At 38.8% G+C, this 22439-nt stretch overlaps 1 protein-coding gene across 1 annotated transcript in view; it reads right to left on the bottom strand.

Annotated features, from left to right (window-relative positions):
- Nup107 (nuclear pore complex protein Nup107) overlaps positions 1-22439 on the bottom strand; it is an 83400-nt gene that overhangs the window by 49560 nt on the left and 11401 nt on the right. Inside the window, exons 3-9 of the mRNA XM_070085119.1 lie at positions 21188-21274; positions 15698-15840; positions 14089-14256; positions 10168-10341; positions 8048-8173; positions 2044-2154; positions 934-1124 (exon numbers count right to left, since the gene is read on the bottom strand). Of these exons, the coding sequence (XP_069941220.1) occupies positions 934-1124; positions 2044-2154; positions 8048-8173; positions 10168-10341; positions 14089-14256; positions 15698-15840; positions 21188-21274 (1000 nt within the window). The remainder of the gene's footprint in view (positions 1-933; positions 1125-2043; positions 2155-8047; positions 8174-10167; positions 10342-14088; positions 14257-15697; positions 15841-21187; positions 21275-22439) is intronic.

Below are 22439 nucleotides of genomic sequence, written 5' to 3' on the forward strand. Positions count from 1 at the left end.
ATCTGCCACTTCTCCGACCACTGCATCAGTCTATTCAAATCATCCTGGAGTGCTCTAATATCCTCTTTAGAATGAATTGGATGGCCTATTTTGATGACATCAGCAAATTTGCTTATGTTGCTATTTATTCCCTCATCTATGTTGCTTATGTAGATTGTGAACAACAAGGGGCCCAACACTGATCCCTGTGGAACACCGCTCGTGACGTGTCCCCATTCTGATTTCTCCCCATTTATGCAAAGCCTCTGCTGCCTATTTGTCAACCATGCCTCTACCCAGGAAAAAATTTCTCCTCCTATTCCATGTGCCTTAAGTTTCCTCAATAGCCTCTGATGTGGAACTCTATCGAAATCCTTAATGAAGTCCATATACACAATATCATATTCAATACCATGATCTACCTCCTCAAATACCTTAGTGAAGAAAGTTAGTAAATTCGTAAGACAGGAATGCCCCTTTGTAAAACTGTGTTGAGATTCACTAATCAATTTATGCCTTTCAAGATGGCTACGAATTGTTCAGCAATTATTGATTCCATAAATTTTCCCACTATGGAGGTTAATGACATCCAGTACACAGACCTATTCTCTTTTATTTAGGACCTCAAGTATCTTCCTAAACCTTCCATGTGTGGTAAACATCAAGGTGCAATGAATTATGGTTACTAATATGCCACTGCCACTAACCACTTGGATGTACTGGTATGTCACCATCGGCTTAGAGGTTAAATGTACTTTACACATATCCTTCATTCTCGCTAACATACGTCATTACTGTACAACATAAAATACGTTGGTTTGGATAATTGAAGTACCCTAGACTAGTCAAAGATGCTTTAATCTATAAAATAGGGACTGAAGTACAATGTCAGTGCATGCACACAGATATATACACCTCTCAGTGATATAATGTATCTTAAGAAAATGTATATACCTATAAGGATTGCCAGAAATAGGCTGCCTCTGAGATGGGTCTTCTGGGTTTGGGTCATGATGCAATTTCCAGCCTTCCAGTGTTGCTCCCCGCCAGTGGTGACCAGACTTTACACACAGGTCCTCTGCAGCTGATACCTGGCCAGAACGGATGTAGGAAAAGACAGATCGCAACAGACGTATTTCATCTTCCTGAAATAATACAATATGCATTTTCTTGTATAATCATGTAAAAACAAGTTTTACCTGAAATTAAAAAATTATGGAAACCCATTTGTGAACAGTGAGCAATGATGCTAGATACTTCCTGAACGTAAAAAGAAAAAAAAAATGCTTTACAATGTTATTATTCCTCCCATCTCAATATCTCATTTTCTCAGTACGGATGATGCACTTACAATGTGTTCTGAAATATCTGATGTTCATCAATCTAGGATGCCTTCACAGAAACTGCTAATAAAGATTAATACTGTACATGCTCACTTAAAGTTCAGGAAAACTTAGACTCCTCTAAAGTCTGACAGGTGATTACATTTCCTGCTTGGATGCTGGTTTTACCACATTTGAATGAAGATATGTAAGTTCAACTTTTTTCAACATATTTTACAAGAAAACAAGTGTTCAGTCTCATGATGTTCTGGATTAGGTCAATGTATCTGCTGCTTTAATACCTCTATAAAACAGGAGTTTAATACATTCTACCACTGAAGGTGTGTTGCCTTAAATGTAGCTCAATTCCATTATTAGCATGAGTTTACAGGATGAAAATATTTTCTTTTTCCTAACATCTTTGGATATTACTATCTTACTGTTGGATGTGGCTATTCCTAATCAAGACTGAGGACCCAGACAATGACAATCTGGTTGGTTGGTGAAGGAGGAAAGAGAGGAGATAAAAGAGAGGAGGATTATGACTAAATTTTGGATTTAGTTTTTTTCAACCATTTTTTGATCAACCACATGCAATTCTGTGGTTTTCACTTATATTAGGGCATGCAGTGCAAGAAAATTATACATAACTTTAATAAATAAAAAAATACATTTACAATGTTATATTGTATATACAGTAAATGTTAATCAGTACTTCCTGCATACCTTACCCCTAACTTACCTGGTCTAAGTCGTGGAGAGGTCGACCCTGGCGCAGAGAAGAATCAGGATCCATTGAAGTTACTAATGGCCGAGCTCCTTTCAGTGGGTGAACAATACCACTGCTCTCATTCTGAAAAGAAAAAAGCTTGACTGTAACATAGTTTAGTCCCTGATAATGCTCTGTTATTGATTACTCTCTTAACATACAAGATGAGCTGGTAATAAGAAATAATTTGTTTTCCAAGTGCCCCAATCATAAGTGTGAACTATGGTACACTGGATTTATTTTTTATTATTTTTTTATTATCACACTGGCCGATTCCCACCAAGGCAGGGTGGCCCGAAAAAGAAAAACTTTCACCATCATTCACTCCATCACTGTCTTGCCAGAAGGGTGCTTTACACTACAGTTTTTAACCCTTTCAGGGTCCAAGGCCCAAATCTGGAGTCACGCACCAGTGTCCAAGAATTTTCAAAAAAAAAATTTGTTATTTTTTCTTATGAAATCGTAGAGAATCTTTTTGTGAAGGTAATAAAACAAAAAGTACGAAATTTGGTGGAAAATTGACGAAATTATGCTCTCGCGAATTTTGATGTGTCAGCGATATTTACGAATCGGCGATTTTGCCGACTTTGACTCCCATTTTAGGCCAATTACATTATTCCAGTCAACCAAATTCTTAGCTATTTCACTAGTATTACTTCTATTCTATCGATTGAGCACAAGAAATCACCAAGTCAACTGTTTCAACTACAAAATAAAGTGATCGGAAATTGTTAATTTGGCCAATTTAACACAAAGTTCAAAATATTCCAATTTCAAAATAGGGTCCAGAATGAACAATGTAAGCATTCCTGGCACTAAACTAACATTTCCTCTGTTCATTAGTTATGTTTTGAGGCTTTACAAATAAATTCCATTTTGATTTTTTATTCACATAATGAATTTTTATTCACACCAAAAAATAGAAGATTTACTGTTATGCAATACTGTAATAATTGTATAAATATCATCACCATATTTGTGAATGTATATTAGACCCACCAGCTGACGTGTATTAGACGTGTGAGGTCGTTTGTTTACTCTTGAATATCGGCAAAAATTTAACATTTCTGCTACTTTGAGCTCAGTTTCAAGCCATTTCCAGTGCTAAAACCAATCAAAATCATCTCCATTTCTGTAATATGTCTTCCATTCTATCAAATGAGACCAAGAAATCGGAAATACAACCATAAAAAACATACGAAAAAACACTGCAAAGTTGCTGTTTTAATCGAAAAATCATGATTTCATTTTTTTTCTCTCATTATACACAGTGTGCTGCAGGATCTGTTTTATGTGGTGCACACATACCACATAGATGTATTCTCTCATATTTAGGCCCAAATGTACCACTCACAGTTTATCAGAGTGAGCTGAGTTCATGGCGTAGATCTACGGTTTGGACCCTGAACATAAAGCCGTAGATCTACGGGACGGACCCTGAAAGGGTTAAACTGCAACATTAACACCCCTCCTTCAGAGTGCAGGCACTGTACTTCCCATCTCCAGGACTCAAGTCCGGCCTGCCGGTTTCCCTGAACCCCTTCATAAATGTTACTTTGCTCACACTCCAACAGCACGTCAAGTATTAAAAACCATTTGTCTCCATTCACTCCTACCAAACACACTCACGCATGCCTGCTGGAAGTCCAAGCCCCTTGCACACAAAACCTCCTTTACCCCCTCCCTCCAACCTTTCCTAGGCCGACCCCTACCCCGCCTTCCTTCCACTACAGACTGATACACTCTTGAAGTTATTCTGTTTCGCTCCATTCTCTCCACATGCCCGAACCACCTCAACAACCCTTCCTCAGCCCTCTGGACAACAGTTTTGGTAATCCCGCACCTCCTCCTAACTTCCAAACTACAAATTCTCTGCATTATATTCACACCACACATTGCTCTCAGACATGACTTCTCCACTGCCTCCAGCCTTCTCCTCGCTGCAACATTCATCACCCATGCTTCACACCCATATAAGAGCGTTGGTAAAACTATACTCTCATACATTCCCCTCTTTGCCTCCAAGGACAAAGTTCTTTGTCTCCACAGACTCCGAAGTGCACCACTCGCCCTTTTCCCCTCATCAATTCTATGATTCACCTCATCTTTCATAGACCCATCTGATGACACGTCCACTCCCAAATATCTGAATACATTCACCTCCTCCATACTCTCTCCCTCCAATCTGATATCCAACCTTTCATCACCTAATCTTTTTGTTATCCTCATAACCTTACTCTTTCCTGTATTCACTTTCAATTTTCTTCTTTTGCACACCCTACCAAATTCATCCACCAATCTCTGCAACTTCTCTTCAGAATCTCGCAAGAGCACAGTGTCATCAGCAAAGAGCAACTGTGACAACTCCCACTTTATGTGTGATTCTTTATCTTTTAACTCCACGCCTCTTGCCAAGACCCTCGCATTTACTTCTCTTACAACCCCATCTATAAATATATTAAACAACCACGGTGACATCACACATCCTTGTCTAAGGCCTACTTTTACTGGGAAATAATTTCCCTCTTTCCTACATACTCTAACTTGAGCCTCACTATCCTCGTAAAAACTCTTCACTGCTTTCAGTAACCTACCTCCTACACCATACACTTGCAACATCTGCCACATTGCCCCCATATCCACCCTGTCATACGCCTTTTCCAAATCCATAAATGCCACAAAGACCTCTTTAGCCTTATCTAAATACTGTTCACTTATATGTTTCACTGTAAACACCTGGTCCACACACCCCCTACCTTTCCTTCCTTCATTAATAAAAGAAATAACCTTACTAACAGGGCAACTGTAGCTTTCTCATTGCAGTACTTTTTATTTCTTTTACCTCCAAGATTACTTATCAACAGTCCTGTTTCAACATTACTGTATTATCTCTTTTTTACATAACTGCTTTAATCCCTTAGGTGTGGCATACCTGAAAAAAAATTTCTGCATGGGGTGCGAGTTTGAAAAAAAAAAAAACTTACAGAATGAAAGAGTACATTTTTATGAATTGAATAAGTGGAACCTAATAAAAACTTGTGATATTACAATATGTTGAAGTTGAAAAAAATGATCACTTGTTGACAACAGTGGCATAAATGTGTCAGCAATATTTATGTTGTACCACTTATTGATGCCCAATTACGAGTGCTTTCCTTTTTTATTATTAATTTTAACGTTTAACACAATGTTCACTTATTCCTCATGATATTAGATGTATTTAAAGGTGTTTTAGCACTTCAAATATGGGAAAATGCTTAGCCCGACGTTGCTCCACTTAGAATACACAGTATAATTTGGTGCAAATAATTGTTTTTAAATGTTTTCTTCTTGTTTTAGTAATTTATACAGGAGAAGGGGCTATTAGACCATTGCTCCCGGCATTTTAGTTGGCTTACATGACAAACACATGGCTCACGAGCTATTGGAGCGTGAGCAAGGTAACATTCTGTTAAAGAATTCCGGGAAGCCGGTCAGCTGGACTTGAGTCCTGAAGGTGAGAAGTATAATGCCTGCACTAAAGGAGTGCAAGACATTGATAATGTGAATGACGGGGAAAGCATTTCTTCTTTGGGTCACCCTGCCTCAGTGGAAGATGACTGTGTTTAAAAACATTTTTTTTTATCTATTTTTTACTGTTTGGGTCTTCCAACACTATGTACAAGGAATAGGTATGATATTACAATTCTCTGAAGATGCAATATTCCTTAAAACCAAGAAATAAGTCATACTGCTTGACTATAGTAAGTTCTTTCTTCTTTCAACAAACTGGTCAAATCCCACCGATAGTAAGTTTTTTTTTAACACGTTCGCTGAATCCCACCGATACTAAGTTTTTTTTTTAACACGTTGGCCATTTCCCACTGAGGCAGGGTGACCTAAAAAGAAAGAAAAACCCAAATAGAAAGAAAAAACTTTCATCATCATTCAAGACTTTCACCATCATTCATACATAATCACTGTCTCTGCAGAGGCACTCAGATACAACAGCTCAGACATCCCTCCAAACTGCCAATATCCCAAACCCCTCCTTTAAAGTGCAGGCATTGTACTTCCCATTTCCAGGACTCAAGTCCAGCTAACCGGTTTCCCTGAATCCCTTCACAAAATATTACCCTGCTCACACTCCAACAGCTCATCAGGTCGAAAAAACTGTTCGTCTCCATTCACTCCTATCTAATACACCCACGCACGCTTGCTGGAAGTCCTCCAAGCCCCTTGACCACAAAACCTCCTTTACCCCCTCCCTCCAACCTTTCCAGTGATGACCCCTACCCTGCCTTCCTTTCCCTACAGATTTATACGTTCTCCAAGTCATTCTAGTTTGTCCCTCTTCAGCTCTTTGACTAATACAGTGGACCCTCAACCAGCGATATTAATCCGTTCCTGAGAGCTCATCGTTAATCAAAATAATCGTTAGTCAAGTTAATTTTCCCCACAAGAAATAATGGAAATCAAATTAATCCGTGCAAGACACCCCAAAGTATTGAAAAAAATTTTTTTTTTACCACATGAAATATTAATTTTAATACACACAAACTGAAGAAGACATGCACAGTTACATGACACTTACCTTTATTGAAGATCTGGTGATGATTGATGGGATGGGAGGAGGGGAGACGGTTGATCTTGTTAGTGTTTAGAAGGGGAATCCCCTTCCATTAGCACTTGAGGCAGCAAGTCTTTTTCTGGGGTTACTTCCCTTGTTCTTTCAATGCCACTAGGACCAGCTTCAGAGTCACTGGACTTCTGTCGCACAACGTATCTGTCCATAGAGGCCTGTACCTCTCGTTCCTTTATCCTAAAGTGTTTCACAACATTGTCAGTGTAATAGTCACCAGCACGGCTTGCAATAGCTGTGTCAGGGTGATTTTCATCAAAAAAGGTTTGCACTTTAAGCCACTTTGCACACATTTCCTTAATCTTTGAAGTAAGCAACTTCTTCAATTTCTCTCTCCCCTCCTCCGAAGCAGTTTCCTCAGGTGTGGCCTCTTACTGTTGAAGATGATCTAGCAGCTCATCAGTGGTTTGTTCTTCATTGTCCTTCTCCGCTAACTCTTCCACATCCTCCCCACTAACCTCACCAATATGAGCACTAGTTCCAGGCATTTTTTCCTGTTCACCTGGGTGTTAGTCAACTGTTGTGGGTCGCATCCTGGGGGACAAGATTAAGGACCACAATGGAAATAAGTTAGACAGTCCTCGATGATGCACTGACTTTCTTGGGTTATCCTGGGTGGCTAACCCTCCGGGGTTAATCGTTTCTCGGTAATTGTTTCACGTTAAGCCACACCAACAACACTCTCTCCACATCTTCGAGTAATACAGCTGATGGCGGTGCAGCAACAACAACAGCTGACTGTGGTGCAGCAGCAGCTGCACCTTTGGCAAGAACAGCTTCCTTGATTGCCGTTTTCTTACCCACAATAGTAGCGATGGTTGATTGGGGTTTATTATACGACCTGACCAGCTCAGAGACACGCACTCCACTTTCATACTTAGCAATGATCTCTTTCTTCATCTCCATAGTAATTCTCACCCTTTTTGCTGTAGGGTTGGCACTAGAAGCTTTCTTGGGGCCAATGGTGACTTATTTTGCAGGTGCAATCACTACAAAGGCTGTGATAATATGAAATGTTCCAGTTGTTGTATGTTTGGAAGCGACCGTGGTGGCTGGCTGGCTTGTAAACACTGACACCCAAGGGACAAGTGAGGCGCGCTCAGGCCAAAGTGGACGCGTATGGTACAGAACGAATAGCGCTGGTCGGGTTTTTAAGCGCTAGTTGAGGCAAAATTTTTGCGTTTAAATGTATCGCTAGTCAGATTTATCGTTAATCGATGCCATCGCTGGTTAAGGGTCCACTGTACTTTTACCGAATAAATGTAAAAAAAAAAAGTTGTCCTTTTCGGATCACCCTGCCTCGGTGGGAGATGGCTGGTATGTTAAAATAAATATTACCCAGTGTACACATCTTACCTTTAGTGTTTTAAGGGTGTTTTCCCATGCAATGTGAGTATCTCCAAAGTATTCCACACGGTCATAACAGTTGTTGTCACACTCATCTGCAGCATTCCTCTCTAACCAATCAATTACAATCTGTGCCTATAATGAAGATAATCAATTATAATCTGTACCTATAATCAGGACAATCAATTACAATCTGTGCCTTTAATGAAGACAATCAATTACAATCTGTGCCTGTAATGAGGACAAAGAAATTTTTGTAAGCGAAGTGTCTCCGAAAAGCAATCTGAACAGTGTGGCTATTAATGCTGTATTTCATCAATATTTCATGCAGTATACTAAAAAAAACGATAGTGAAGAATTATTCCATAAATACCCTAAAGCTGTGAGAAAAAAACCTGTTGACAGGGAAAACATTGCTATAATAATTTTTGTTTGCATCCCTACTTGCCTGCCTCCCTACCTGTCTGTCTGCATGCCTACCTATCTCCCTCCCTGCCTGCCTGCTTGTCTGCCTGCCAGCCTGCCTTGCCTCCTCTGCCCTATCCTGCCACTTTGCCTGGACATAAGCCTATAAAAGATAGGCTTACTCTACTGCTGGGTGCCAATGTCTCCAGATATTTCAAACTGCAGCTTATTACTTGTTTATTACTCAGAGAACACCAGAGTATTTAAACAACAACAACAACAAAAATCCAAGGGAAGGTTGGGTGTGTTCTGGCATCTTGAAGCAAATTACCAAAAACTATGTATTTTGGGGTTTGAGTTATGATATTTTGAAGATATGATACTTCTGGAATAAATTAATATCATACTCAAGGGACCACTGTATTATAAAATATTTGTGCCATATCCAATAAGGCTTGATCCATCTTTGTATTTTTATTTTTTTTTACCATATCCATCATCTCCCACCAAAGTAGGGTGACTCCCCCCCCCCCAAAAGAAAAAATAATTCATTCAATAGTTGCATTGCCAACAGACATTACCATTCTAATAACAGTTTAAAGCTGACAAACAGGCAAGCAGGTACAGATGGATATACAGCCTCTCCCCACCTAACAACGGAGTTCCGTTCCTAATATTGCATCGATAAACAAATTCGTCACTAAATGAGGAGCATACTATAATGGTAGTGGGTTTATGTCAACCATCTTAGATACTGCTTTAATGTCACCCTTGCACCACTTATATATTTTTGGTATACGTATTTTTAAACGTTTATACAGTATTGTGCTGTACATCGTAATAAACAGAAGAGAGGAAATCAGCTTTAATATACACTATTTAGGTATGTATATACTGGTCAGAGAGCCTGTCGTAAGTCCGAGTTGTCGGTAAATGACCATGTCGCTAAGTGAAGAGAGGCTGTACTCTTCTTTCAAAAAACAAAACGTCCGTATCCCACCAAGGCAGGGTGGCCCAAAAAGAAGAACGAAAGTTTCTCTCTTTAAATTTAGAAATTTATACAGGAAAAGGGGTTACTAGTCCCTTGCTCCCGGCATTTTAGTCGCCTCTTACGACACGTATGGCTTATGGAAGAAGAATTCTGTTCCACTTCCCCATGGAGATAAGAGGAGATAAACAAGAACAAGAACTAGTAAGAAAACAGAAGAAAACCCAGAGGTGTGTGTGTATATATATGCTTGTACATGTTTGTGTAGTGTGACCGAAGTGTAAGTAGAAGTAGCAAGACATACCTGAAATCTTGCATGTTTATGAGACAGAAAAAACACCAGCAACCCTACCATCAAGTAAAACAATTACAGGTTTTCATTTTACACTCATCTGGCAGGATGGCAGTACCTCCCTGAGCAGCTGCTGTCTACCAACCTACTACCTAGGAGATGGATATACATATGAGGATAAACAATTACACAGATTAGAATGTGCCAAAGTATCACTATCAGTGGTATTGGAAATTTTGATGATACGGGTAGTGTTATTTGCTTAACATTGAGTACCAATACCAGTATTGATTAATTTTGATATTATCAGTATCTGTGAGCATCGACTGATTTTGACTGTATTGGTATTGGCTTAAAACTGAGCATCCTCATTAGCAAAATTTTTGGTAACATCCCATCCCTAACACAAACATCAAGAATGAACCAGCACAAGTATATAATTACCTCTCTAACTGTGCGGTTGGTATCATAAAGCCGAGTAACAACAGCGTAGTCAGTGGTAGGTTCATTGTCCATCATTGGTGAATCATTACTGCTGGTATCTTCACCTAAGCGCTCACTATACAGTGACCCCAATAGTCTCCAAGTATTGCGCTCACCTAGCAGCTGCTGGTAAACCTGAAAGAAATTTAAAATAGCGTAGTATATTACAATGCTCAGTATTTAAGCACTATAAACCCTCTGAGATTTTCCTTAAATCTACAATTTTACTATACATCTTCACGCATTTCTCTGACAAGAGTCCCAAAATATGTTGCATAAAAGATAACCAAGGGACAACAAATACAGGGAAAGCTAAAGATAAGGAGTCAATATGGAGACAACTAGCTAAAACAGATGGCAATTACACTACATTTACAAATACAACTGGTTCATTTAAAAAATTATAAATCACTGTACTAAAAATAGTCGAACCTCAGTTGTCGATTGCATTGTCAAATAAATCAGTTTTCAAATGAGGTGTTCGAAAAAATGTCCTGGTTTTCACACGTTCTTTTGGTTGTCAACAGAAAAGTTTTTGCGTGTACGGAACAGGACAAAGCAGCTCAGGTCATGTGCTCATGAAATGTGCACTGGAAAATGGGTCTAGAGCATGGGTATGAGTCAGTATAGCCACTAACTTGAGTGATGTAAACATCTCTTGAGCATTTGTTGTGCATCTTATGAACTTTTTTTTATTATTTTGCATTTTGGGTGCAATTCTTTTTAATTGTGAAACAAGCCATTAAGGATCCAAAGAAGGATAAAGAGATCAAAGCAAAAATAAAAGATGTAAAAAGCACTGTTGAGTTTAAAAAAGGAATTATTAGAGCATAGTATTTCAGTTAAATTTTCATTTAGTATGCATTTTTACAGTTTCCCCATGCTGTATAATTTTATAAACTTTTTATGTAGTAGTTAGTACATCATTAATATATTATTATATTGTCATTTGGCCTAGGAAGGAGGTTGGAAGACAGCAACCCACCAGGGAGGTACTACCGCTTGCCAAGTGAGTGTAAAATGGAAGCCTGTAATTGTTTTACATGATGGTAGGATTGCTGGTGTCTTTTTTCTGTTTCATAAACATGCAAGATTTCAGGTACGTCTTGCTACTTCTAGTTACATTTAGGTCATACTACTTTTGCATGTTTTTTTTTTTAATACGTCGGCTGTTTCCCACTAAGACAGGGTGACCCAAAAAGAAGGAAAAACCCAAAAAGAAAGAAAAAACTTTCATCATTCAACACTTTCACCATCACTCATACATAATCGCTGTTTTTGCAGAAGCGCTAAGATATGACAGTTTAGACATTCCTCCAAACTGCCAATATCCTAAACCCCTCCTTTAAAGTGCAGACATTGTACTACCCATCTCCAGGACTCAAGTCCAGCTAACCAGTTAACCTGAATCCCTTCACAAAATATTACTCTGCTCACACTCCAACAGCTCATCAGGCTAAAAAACCATTCGTCTCCATTCACTCTTAACACACTCACACATGCTTGCTGGAAGTCCAAGCCCTTCACCCACAAAAACTCCTTTACCCCCTCCCTCCAACCTTTTTGGGGATGACCCGTACTCCACCTTCCTTCCTTCCCCAATAGATTTATATGTTCTCCAAGTCATTCTACTTTGTTCCATTCTCTCTCAATGACCAAACCACCTCAACACCCCTTCTTCAGCCCTCTGACTAATACTTTTAGAAACTCCACACCTCCTCCTAATTTCCGCACTACGAATTCTCTGCATAATATTTACACCACACATTGCCCTTAGACATGACATCTCCACTGCCTTTAGCCACCTAATCGCTGCAGCATTTATAACCCATGCTTCACACCCATGTAAGAGTGTTGGTACCACTATACTCTCGTACATTCCCTTCTTGCCTCCATGGATAATGTTCTTTATCTCCACAGATAACTCAACACACCACTCACCTTTTTTCCTTCATTATTTCTATGGTTTACTTCATCCTTCATAAACTCATCCGCTGACAAGTCAACTCCCAAATATCTGAAAACATTCACTTCTTCCATACTCCCTCCCTCCAATGTGATATCCAATTTTTCTTTATCTATATCGTTTGATACCCTCATCACCTTACTCTTATTCATGTTCACTTTCAACTTTCTACCTTTACACACCCTCCCAAACTCATCCACTAACCTTTGCAACTTTTCTTTAGAATCCCCCAAAAGCACCATATCATCAGCAAAAAGTAACTGTGTCAACTCCCATTTTGTATTTAATACCCCATAATTTAATAAGACCTCTCTCTCCAACGCTCTAGCATTTACTTCTTTTACAAACCTATCTATAAATGTTGAACAACCATGGTGACATTACACACCCCTTTCTAAGATCTACTTTTACTGGGATGTAATTTCCCTCTCTCCTTCACACCCTAACCTGAGCCTCCCTATCCTCATAAAAACTCTCTACAGCATTTAGTAACTTACTACCTATTCCATACACTTACAACAATTGCCACATCAGTCCCCTATCCACTCTTATCAATTTCCTTTTCTAAATCCATAAATGCAACAAAAACTTCCCTACCTTTATCTAAATACTGTTTACATACATGTATATGCTTCAATGTAAACACCTGATCTACATATCCCCTACTCATTCTAAAGCCTCCTTGTTCATCTGCAATCATGCTCTCTGTCTTACCTCTAATTCTTTCAATAATAACCCTACCATACACTTTACAGACATATATATACACACCCCTCTGGGTTTTCTTCTATTTTCTTACTAATTCTTTTTTTTTAAACACATCGATCATCTCCCACTGAAGCAGGGTGACCCAAAAAGAAAGAAAATCCCCAAGAAGAAAATACTTTCATCAACACTCAACACTTTCACCTCACTCATACATAATCACTGTCTTTGCAGAGGCACCCAGATACGACTGTTTAGAAATACCTCCAAACCACCAATATCCCAAACCCCTCCTTTAAAGTGCAGGCATTATACTTCCCATTTCCAGGACTCAAGTCCAGCTAAATTAATATTAACCAGTCTCCCTGAATCCCTTCACAAAATATTACCCTGCTCACACTCCAACAGCTCGTCAGGTCCCAAAAATCATTCGTCTCCATTCACTCCTATTTAACATGCTCACACATGCTTGCTGAAAGTCCAAGATCCTTGCCCACAAAACTTCCTTTACCCCCTCCCTCCAACCTTTTCGAGGAAGACCCCTACCCTGCCTTCCTTCCCCAACAGATTTATACGCTCTCCAAGTCATTCTACTTTGATCCATTCTCTCTAAAGGACCAAACCACCTCAACAACCCCTCTTCAGCACTCCGACTAATACTTTTAGTAACCCCACACTTCATAATTTCCACACTCCGAATTCTCTGCATAATATTTACACCACACGTGGGGAAGTGGAACAGAATTCTTCCTCTGTAAACCATGCGTGTCGTAAGAGCCGACTAAAATGCTGTGAGAAAGGGGCTAGTAACCGCTTCTCATGTATACATTACTAAAGTTAAAAAGAGAAACTTTTGTTTTTCGTTTTAGGTCACCCTGCTTCAGTGGGATATGGCCGGTTTGATGAAAAAAAAAATTTGTTAATTGGGGTCTGGAATGGATTAATCCTAGTTACACTATTCTTTATGGGAAAAATTGCTTTGGTTGTCATTCATTTTGGTTGTCAAATCGACATCTGGAATGAATTAAATTCGAAAACTGAGGTTTCACTGTAGCACAGTATGCTAAACATACCATGAATAAAGATCTTCATATACATTAAAAACAACAACCACTATATATATAAATAAAGTACAGTATACAGAAAAATTAAATTAAAAATATCATATTCAAAACAAGAAGAATAAAGTAGTACTACAGTACACTATTAACCTTTTGTGTGTTTGTAAAATTGGCACGATGTATTGGAACCTTACGAATGAGCTTGGCCAAGGAATTCACTTGTTGACAACAGACTTGCTCATACTGCTCCAATTCATCCCAGACCTGTGCTTCTGATGGGTGGGACACCATGATGTTTATGAATTCTGAAAACAGCACCTGAGAAGTAGCATCAAGATCAAATTACTTACTCATCTACTGTATATTATCTTTTAAATAGGAAATATGCTGGTAGACAGAAATCACTGAGGAAGGTACTACTGTCCTGTCATAAATGTGAAACAGAAGTCTATTAATCACAGTGCACTCTGGAAGGATTACACTTTGCATACTCCTAGCACACTTCACACAAGGTTCGGTGCATTGTTTCTTCTGGTAACTCTTTCTTGAGATGATCAAAAGCAGAATATTCTAAAGACATTTAAAATATCTTCCTGAGTTGAAGATTCCAAAAAGGAACATCTGAAGCATTTCATAAAGAGAGGCACATGCTTGTTTGGTTTTCATAAAAATGTCCATTTTGCCATTTGCTTGAAGAACCATGTGAAAACTGAGGTTTACCCTTCCAAGTACCAATGAATAAAGAGAAAATGTCAAAGAATGGGGAAAGAGAATTCATTACTAAGCAATGTGAGAAGGCAGAAAATAAAGCTTACCATAAGGCACTGCAGTCTTCAGCATAGTCAAAACAAAACAAAAAACAAAAACTTATGAGTTTAATGGTAAGCATTTCACCATCAATAACTGAAGGGGCACACCCTTTTACTATCAAAGACTGTAGAGATACCTCCTTTCACTATCAATGACTTTAGTAGTAAGCAACTTCACTATTAATGAACGAAGTTGATAACCCTTTCACTTACAATGACTGAAGGTATAAGCCATTGTATTCTCAATGAGAACTACACATGACAAGCAGTAAACCCTTTCAGTATCAATGAGCGAAGGGGTAAATCCTTTAACTTCCCCCCATAGTTCTCCTGTGTGACAAACCAGCAGGCTTACTCCCTATATTCAACAATATGTGATGTCACCAAGGTTCTTTAAAATATTTATAGACTAGATTGTATGAGAAGTGAGTGCTAGGGTGTTTGGGAGAGGTGCAGGAATAAATGATAATGAGCTAATGAAGAGGAATTGTCAGAGTTGCTCTATGCCAATGACAGTTCTTTCAGCAAATTCTGAAGAGAAGTTCTAGAGATGGGAAGTAGTGCCTACACTCTGCAGGAGGGGTGGGGAAGTTGCAGTTCAGAGGATCAATTGAACAAAGATGTTTGTGCACTTCTGGCATGACAGTTAATGAATGAATGTCAATTTTGTAGGGATGTCACCCTGCCTTGGTGTTGAGAGATGGCTGATATGGTAAAAAACAAAATATATAATTTTTTAAAGTGTGAAGCATGTGTAAAAGAAAAAAGTGTGACTGAAGAAACATTTTGACTTAGAGGTTAGATTGTGACAAGGTTGTTTTGTACCGCACTGTACTTTTATTATATGCTCCGAGCCACTGGCAATGATAGAAATCAAACTAGATGCCTTGACAAAATATTCAAAGGACCACTGATCACCACCTTTGCAGTGCTTCACTTGTGTGAAGTACCTGTGTTGCCCGAACTCCTGGGTCATCATCAGCAAGAAGAGCAGCACTTGTAGCATCCAGTGTGGTGTCACCTAACATAGTAGCAGGTACTGGAGCAGTTACATCATCTACAATCATACAAGAGCTGGCTAATGCACTTAATCCTGAAATAAAAATTCCTATATAAATACAAGTTTTATATTAACTTTTTACATCGGCCATTTCCCACTAAAACATTCACTATCATGCATTCAACAAATGTCTTGCCAGAAGTGCACAAAAGAATCACAATTTAAATGACATTCAGAGAGGACAGAGCAAAATAAATGACTAGGAAGGGCATATAAATCTGGGGTGGAGGGAGGGAGGGGTAAGGGTCATCCCAGGAAGGGCTGGAGGGAGGGGGTAAGAGAGGTTGTGAGGGGCTAGGATATTCAACGGGTTTGTGTGAGTGTGTTAGATTGGAAAGAGTGGAGGCAAGTGGATATAATGATCTGACATGATGTTGGAGCATGAGCAAAGTAACATTATTGAAGGGATTCAGGGTAAATTGTTTAACCAGACTTGAGTCCTGGGAAGTATGGTGCCTTCATTCTGAAGGAGAGGTGAGGGTGAGCTGTGATATCGGCATACTTCTGGGAAGACAATGATTGAACGAATGACAGCGAGAGTCACTCTTCCTTGGTGGGAGATAGCTCGCGTTTCAAAAAAAATGATAGAAATACTGACATAAAACTGCAGAAACAGCAACATATAATGCATGCTATACTTTATAATCAAAGCAGTGAGGCAATGTGAAATCTCACCTAGATGTTTTAATTATTACCACTAAGGCTAGACCACATTACACATTTTATTATATCACAAAATGCAACTGTTTAACCTTCTATTACATACAGATGACTTATTATCATGTTTCAATAGATGCAAAAACAACCTTTGCAAAATTGCAGAGATGAATTTTTAGAGGTGCCTTTTGAACCCAGAAGTTTTAATTGACAAAAGACAATTTTGAACAGCAACAGCAGCAGATATTGAAGTCAAAGGAAAAGTTCAAGAGAGCAGCAGATCATAGTAGTGCAGTCAAGGGAAAATTATTTAGAATTGTATGTATTTAAAAATACAAAACAAGAATGAAAGCTGTCACTAATAGACACCATGGAAGAATTAGAATTTCTTTTTTCTCAACAAACTGGCTGTATCCCACCGAGGCAGGGTAGCCCAAAAGGAAAAACGAAAGTTTTTCCTTTTAAATTTAGTAATATATACAGGAGAAGGGGTTACTAGCCCCTTGCTCCTGGCATTTTAGTCGCCTCTTATGACACACATGGCTTACAGAGGAAGAATTGTTCCACTTCCCCATGGAAAAAATTAGAAATATGAAGTGCAAAAGGAAAAAACTTTGAAAGATACGAAAGCCAGAATATAATAAACTTAAAAGAAAATATCGAGAACCTTTTAAGGTCACTAAATGCACTTTACTGAAAAGGTACGAAACTGTTTAATGGGAAAATGCTTAAAAAACTCTGTGGGACTGGAAAATGTTTCTAAGGGATAATATATTACGAGAACTCGGTGAGCTCTCATCCTCAGAATTTGACTAACTTGCCACAGAATCACTGACTTTTGCTAAGCATTATTTTTCAGCAGAATCTCTTTTTTTATATTTGTATCAGAAAAGTAGACTGACGTAGAGAAGACTAGACTGATGTTTATTCTTCAGTCACCTAGTAATAATGTGGTTCCATTCATTCATATCCATTTTTTATCTTAAATACTACTAAATTGAGGTAGTAGGTTGGTAGACAGCAACCACCCAGGGAGGTACTACCATCCTGCCAAGTGAATGTAAAACAAAAGCCTGTAATTGTTTTACATGATGGTAGGATTGCTGGTGTCCATTTTTCTGTCTCATAAATATGCAAGATTACAGGTATGTCTTGCTACTTCTACTTACACTTAGGTCACACTACACATACATGTACACATTTATTTATACACACTCATCTGAGTTTTCTTGGATTTTATCTTAATAGTTCTTGGTGTTATTACTTTTCCTTTTATATCCATGGGGAAGTGGAATAAGAATCTTTCCTCTGTAAGCCATGCGTGTTGTAAAAGTCAACTAAAATGCCGGGAACAATGGGCTAGTAACCCCTTTTCATGTAAAGATTACTAAAAAGAATAAGAAGAAAATTGTCAAAGTGGGAAGTCTGAATGTGCGTGGATGTTGTGCACATGATAAGAAAGAGATGATTGTGGATGTTATGAATGAGAAGAAGCTGGATGTCCTGGCTTTAAGTGAAACGAAGCTGAAGGGGGTGGGAGAGTTTCAATGGAGAGGAATAAATGGGATTAGGTCAGGGGTTTCAAATAGAGTTAGAGCTAAAGAAGGAGTAGCAATAATGTTGAAGGATAAGCTATGGCAGGAAAAGAGGGACTATAAATGTATTAATTCAAGGATTATGTGGAGTAAAATAAAGATTGGATGTGAAAAGTGGGTTATAGTAAGCGTGCATGCACCTGAAGAAGAAAGAAGTATAGAGAAGAGAGAGAGATTTTGGGAAATGTTGAGTGAATGCGTGGGGAGTTTTGAATCAAGTGTGAGAGTAATGGTGGTTGGGGATTTCAATGTTGAAGTGGGTAAAAATGTTATGGAGGGAGTAGTAGGTAAATTTGGGGTGCCAGGGGTAAATGTAAATGGGAAGCCTTTAATTGAGCTATGTGTAGAAAGAGATTTGGTAATAAGTAATACACATTTTATGAAAAAGAGGATAAATAAATATACAAGGTATGATGTAGCACGTAATGAAAGTAGTTTGTTAGATTATGTATTGGTGGATAAAAGGTTGATGGGTAGGCTCCAGGATGTACATGTTTATAGAGGGGCAACTGATATATCGGATCATTATTTAGTTGTAGCTACAGTTAGAGTAAAAGGTAGATGGGAAAAGAGGAAGGTGGCAACAACAAGTAAGAGGGAGGTGAAAGTGTATAAACTAAGGGAGGAGGAAGTTCGGGGGAGATATAAGCGACTGTTGGCAGAAAGGTGGGCTAGTGCAAAGATGAGTAGTGGGGGGGGTTGAAGAGGGCTGGAATAGTTTTAAAAATGCAGTATTAGAATGTGGGGCAGAAGTTTGTGGTTATAGGAGGGTGGGGGCAGGTGGAAAGAGGAGTGATTGGTGGAATGATGAAGCAAAGGGTGTGATAAAAGAGAAAAAGTTAGCTTATGAGAGGTTTTTACAAAGCAGAAGTGTTATAAGAAAAACAGAGTATATGGAGAGTAAAAGAAAGGTGAAAAGAGTGGTGAGAGAGTGCAAAAGGAGAGCAGATGATAGAGTGGGAGAGGCACTGTCAAGAAATTTTAATGAAAATAAGAAAAAATTTTGGAGCGAGTTAAACAAGTTAAGAAAGCCTAGGGAAAGTATGGATTTATCAGTTAAAAACAGAGTAGGGGAGTTAGTAGATGGGGAGAGGGAGGTATTAGGTAGATGGCGAGAATATTTTGAGGAACTTTTAAATGTTGAGGAAGAAAGGGAGGCGGTAATTTCATGCACTGGTCAGGGAGGTATACCATCTTTTAGGAGTGAAGAAGAGCAGAATATAAGTGTGGGGGAGGTATGTGAGGCATTACGTAGAATGAAAGGGGGTAAAGCAGCTGGAACTGATGGGATCATGACAGAAATGTTAAAAGCAGGGGGGATATAGTGTTGGAGTGGTTGGTACTTTTGTTTAATAAATGTATGAAAGAGGGGAAGGTACCTAGGGATTGGCGGAGAGCATGTATAGTCCCTTTATATAAAGGGAAAGGGGACAAAAGAGATTGTAAAAATTATAGAGGAATAAGTTTATTGAGTATACCAGGAAAAGTGTACAGTAGGGTTACAATTAAAAGAATTAGAGGTAAGACAGAATGTAGGATTGCGGATGAGCAAGGAGGTTTCAGAGTGAGTAGGGGATGTGTAGATCAAGTGTTTACATTGAAGCATATATGTGAACAGTATTTAGATAAAGGTAGGGAAGTTTTATTGCATTTATGGATTTAGAAAAGGCATATGATAGAGTGGATAGGGGAGCAATGTGGCAGATGTTGCAAGTATATGGAATAGGTGGTAAGTTACTAAATGCTGTAAAGAGTTTTTATGAGGATAGTGAGGCTCAGGTTAGGGTGTGTAGAAGAGAGGGAGACTACTTCCTGGTAAAAGTAGGTCTTAGACAGGGATGTGTAATGTCACCATGGTTGTTTAATAGTATATTTATAGATGGGGTTGTAAAAGAAGTAAATGCTAGGGTGTTCGGGAGAGGGGTGGGATTAAATTATGGGGAATCAAATTCAAAATGAGAATTAACACAGTTACTTTTTGCTGATGATACTGTGCTTATGGGAGATTCTAAAGAAAAATTGCAAAGGCTAGTGGATGAGTTTGGGAATGTGTGTAAAGGTAGAAAGTTGAAAGTGAACATAGAAAAGAGTAAGGTGATGAGGGTATCAAATGATTTAGATAAAGAAACATTGGATATCAAATTGGGGAGGAGGAGTATGGAAGAAGTGAATGTTTTCAGATACTTGGGAGTTGACGTGTCGGCGGATGGATTTATGAAGGATGAGGTTAATCATAGAATTGATAAGGGAAAAAAGGTGAGTGGTGCATTGAGGTATATGTGGAGTCAAAAAATGTTATCTATGGAGGCAAAGAAGGGAATGTATGAAAGTATAGTAGTACCAACACTCTTATATGGGTGTGAAGCTTGGGTGGTAAATGCAGCAGCGAGGAGACGGTTGGAGGCAGTGGAGATGTTCTGTCTAAGGACAATGTGTGGTGTAAATATTATGCAGAAAATTCGGAGTGTGGAAATTAGGAAAAGGTGTGGAGTTAATAAAAGTATTAGTCAGAGGGCAGAAGAGGGGTTGTTGAGGTGGTCTGGTCATTTAGAGAGAATGGATCAAAGTAGAATGACATGGAAAGCATATAAATCTATAGGGGAAGGAAGGCGAGGTAGGGGTCGTCCTCGAAAGGGTTGGAGAGAGGGGGTAAAGGAGGTTTTGTGGGCAAGGGGCTTGGACCAGCAAGCGTGCGTGAGTGTTAGATAGGAGTGAATGGAGACGAATAGTACTTGGGACCTGACGATCTGTTGGAGTGTGAGCAGGGTAATATTTAGTGAAAGGATTCAGGGAAACCGGTTATTTTCATATAGTCGGACTTGAGTCCTGGAAATGGGAAGTACAATGCCTGCACTTTAAAGGAGGGGTTTGGGATATTGGCAGTTTGGAGGGATATGTTGTGTATCTTTATACGTATATGCTTCTAAACTGTTGTATTCTGAGCACCTCTGCAAAAACAGTGATTATGTGTGAATGTGGTGAAAGTGTTGAATGATGATGAAAGCATTTTCTTTTTGGGGATTTTCTTTCTTTTTTGGGTCACCCTGCCTCGGTGGGAGACGGCTGACTTGTTAAAAAAAAAAAAAAAAAAAAACTACTAAATATTACTAAAATTAACTGGTACTAACCAATGTGCGAAGTGCGAGGAATTACAGGTGAAAAGGATGTGGGTAGTCCACTCAGAGTTCCTTCCATGATTGATGAAACATCCAAATCTGTGCCAAATGTTAAATGAGACAGAATTAAGTTATGTATTTAAGGGATATACATATGGATATTATCTGTGAATATGTGACAGAGAAAAACTTAGGATACACCCAGCCTGAGAAGTATAATTACTGGTTAAGAACAAAATATGGAGGGCGATGACTAGAAGGTTGCATTAAGAGGTAAATAAATGTAATGTAAATTTCTTCTTTCTTCAGCAAACCAGCTGTATCCCACCGATGCAGGGTGGCCCAAAAAGAAAAATGAAAATTTCCCTTTTAAAATTAGTAATATAAACAGGAGAACGGGTTACTAGCCCCTTGCTCCTGGCATTTTAGTCGCCTCTTTATGACACGCATGGCTTATGGACAAAGAATTCTGTTCCATTTCCCCAAGAAGATAAGCGGAAATAAACGAACGAGAACTAGGAAGAAAAATAGACGACACACTACACATGCATGTGAAGTGACCTAAGTGTAGAAGTAGCAAGACATACCTGAAACCTTGCATGTTTCTTCTTCTTTCAACGCACTGGCCATATCCCACCGAGGCAGGGTGGCCCAAAAGGAAAAGTGAAAGTTTCTCTTTTTACATTTAGTAACATATACAGGAGAAGGGGTTACTAGCCCCTTGCTCATGGCATTTTAGTCGCCTCTTACGACACGCATGGCTTACAGAGGAAGAATTCTGTTCCACTTCCCAATGGAGATAAGTGGAAATAAACAAGAAAAAAAACTAGTAAGAAAAATAGAAAAAAAAACCAGAAAGGTGTGTGTGTGTGTATGTATATGTATGTATGTGTGTGTGTGTGTATATATATATGTATATATCTTTCTTTCTTTCAACACACCGGCCGTATCCCACCGAGGCGGGGTGGCCCAAAAGGAAAAACGAAAGTTTCTCCTTTTACATTTAGTAATATATACAGGAGAAGAGGTTACTAGCCCCTTGCTCCCGGCATTTTAGTCGCCTCTTACAACACGCATGGCTTACGGAGGAAGAATTCTGTTCCACTTCCCCATGGAGATAAGAGGAAATAAACAAGAAAAAAAACTAGTAAGAAAAATAGAAAAAAAACCAGAAAGGTGTGTGTGTGTGTATGTATATGTATGTATGTGTGTGTGTGTGTATATATATATGTTTTATTTTTTTTTTTTTTTATTATCACACTGG

This window comes from Cherax quadricarinatus, chromosome 15, assembly GCF_038502225.1.
Source record: "Cherax quadricarinatus isolate ZL_2023a chromosome 15, ASM3850222v1, whole genome shotgun sequence".
Lineage (NCBI taxonomy): Eukaryota > Metazoa > Arthropoda > Malacostraca > Decapoda > Parastacidae > Cherax > Cherax quadricarinatus.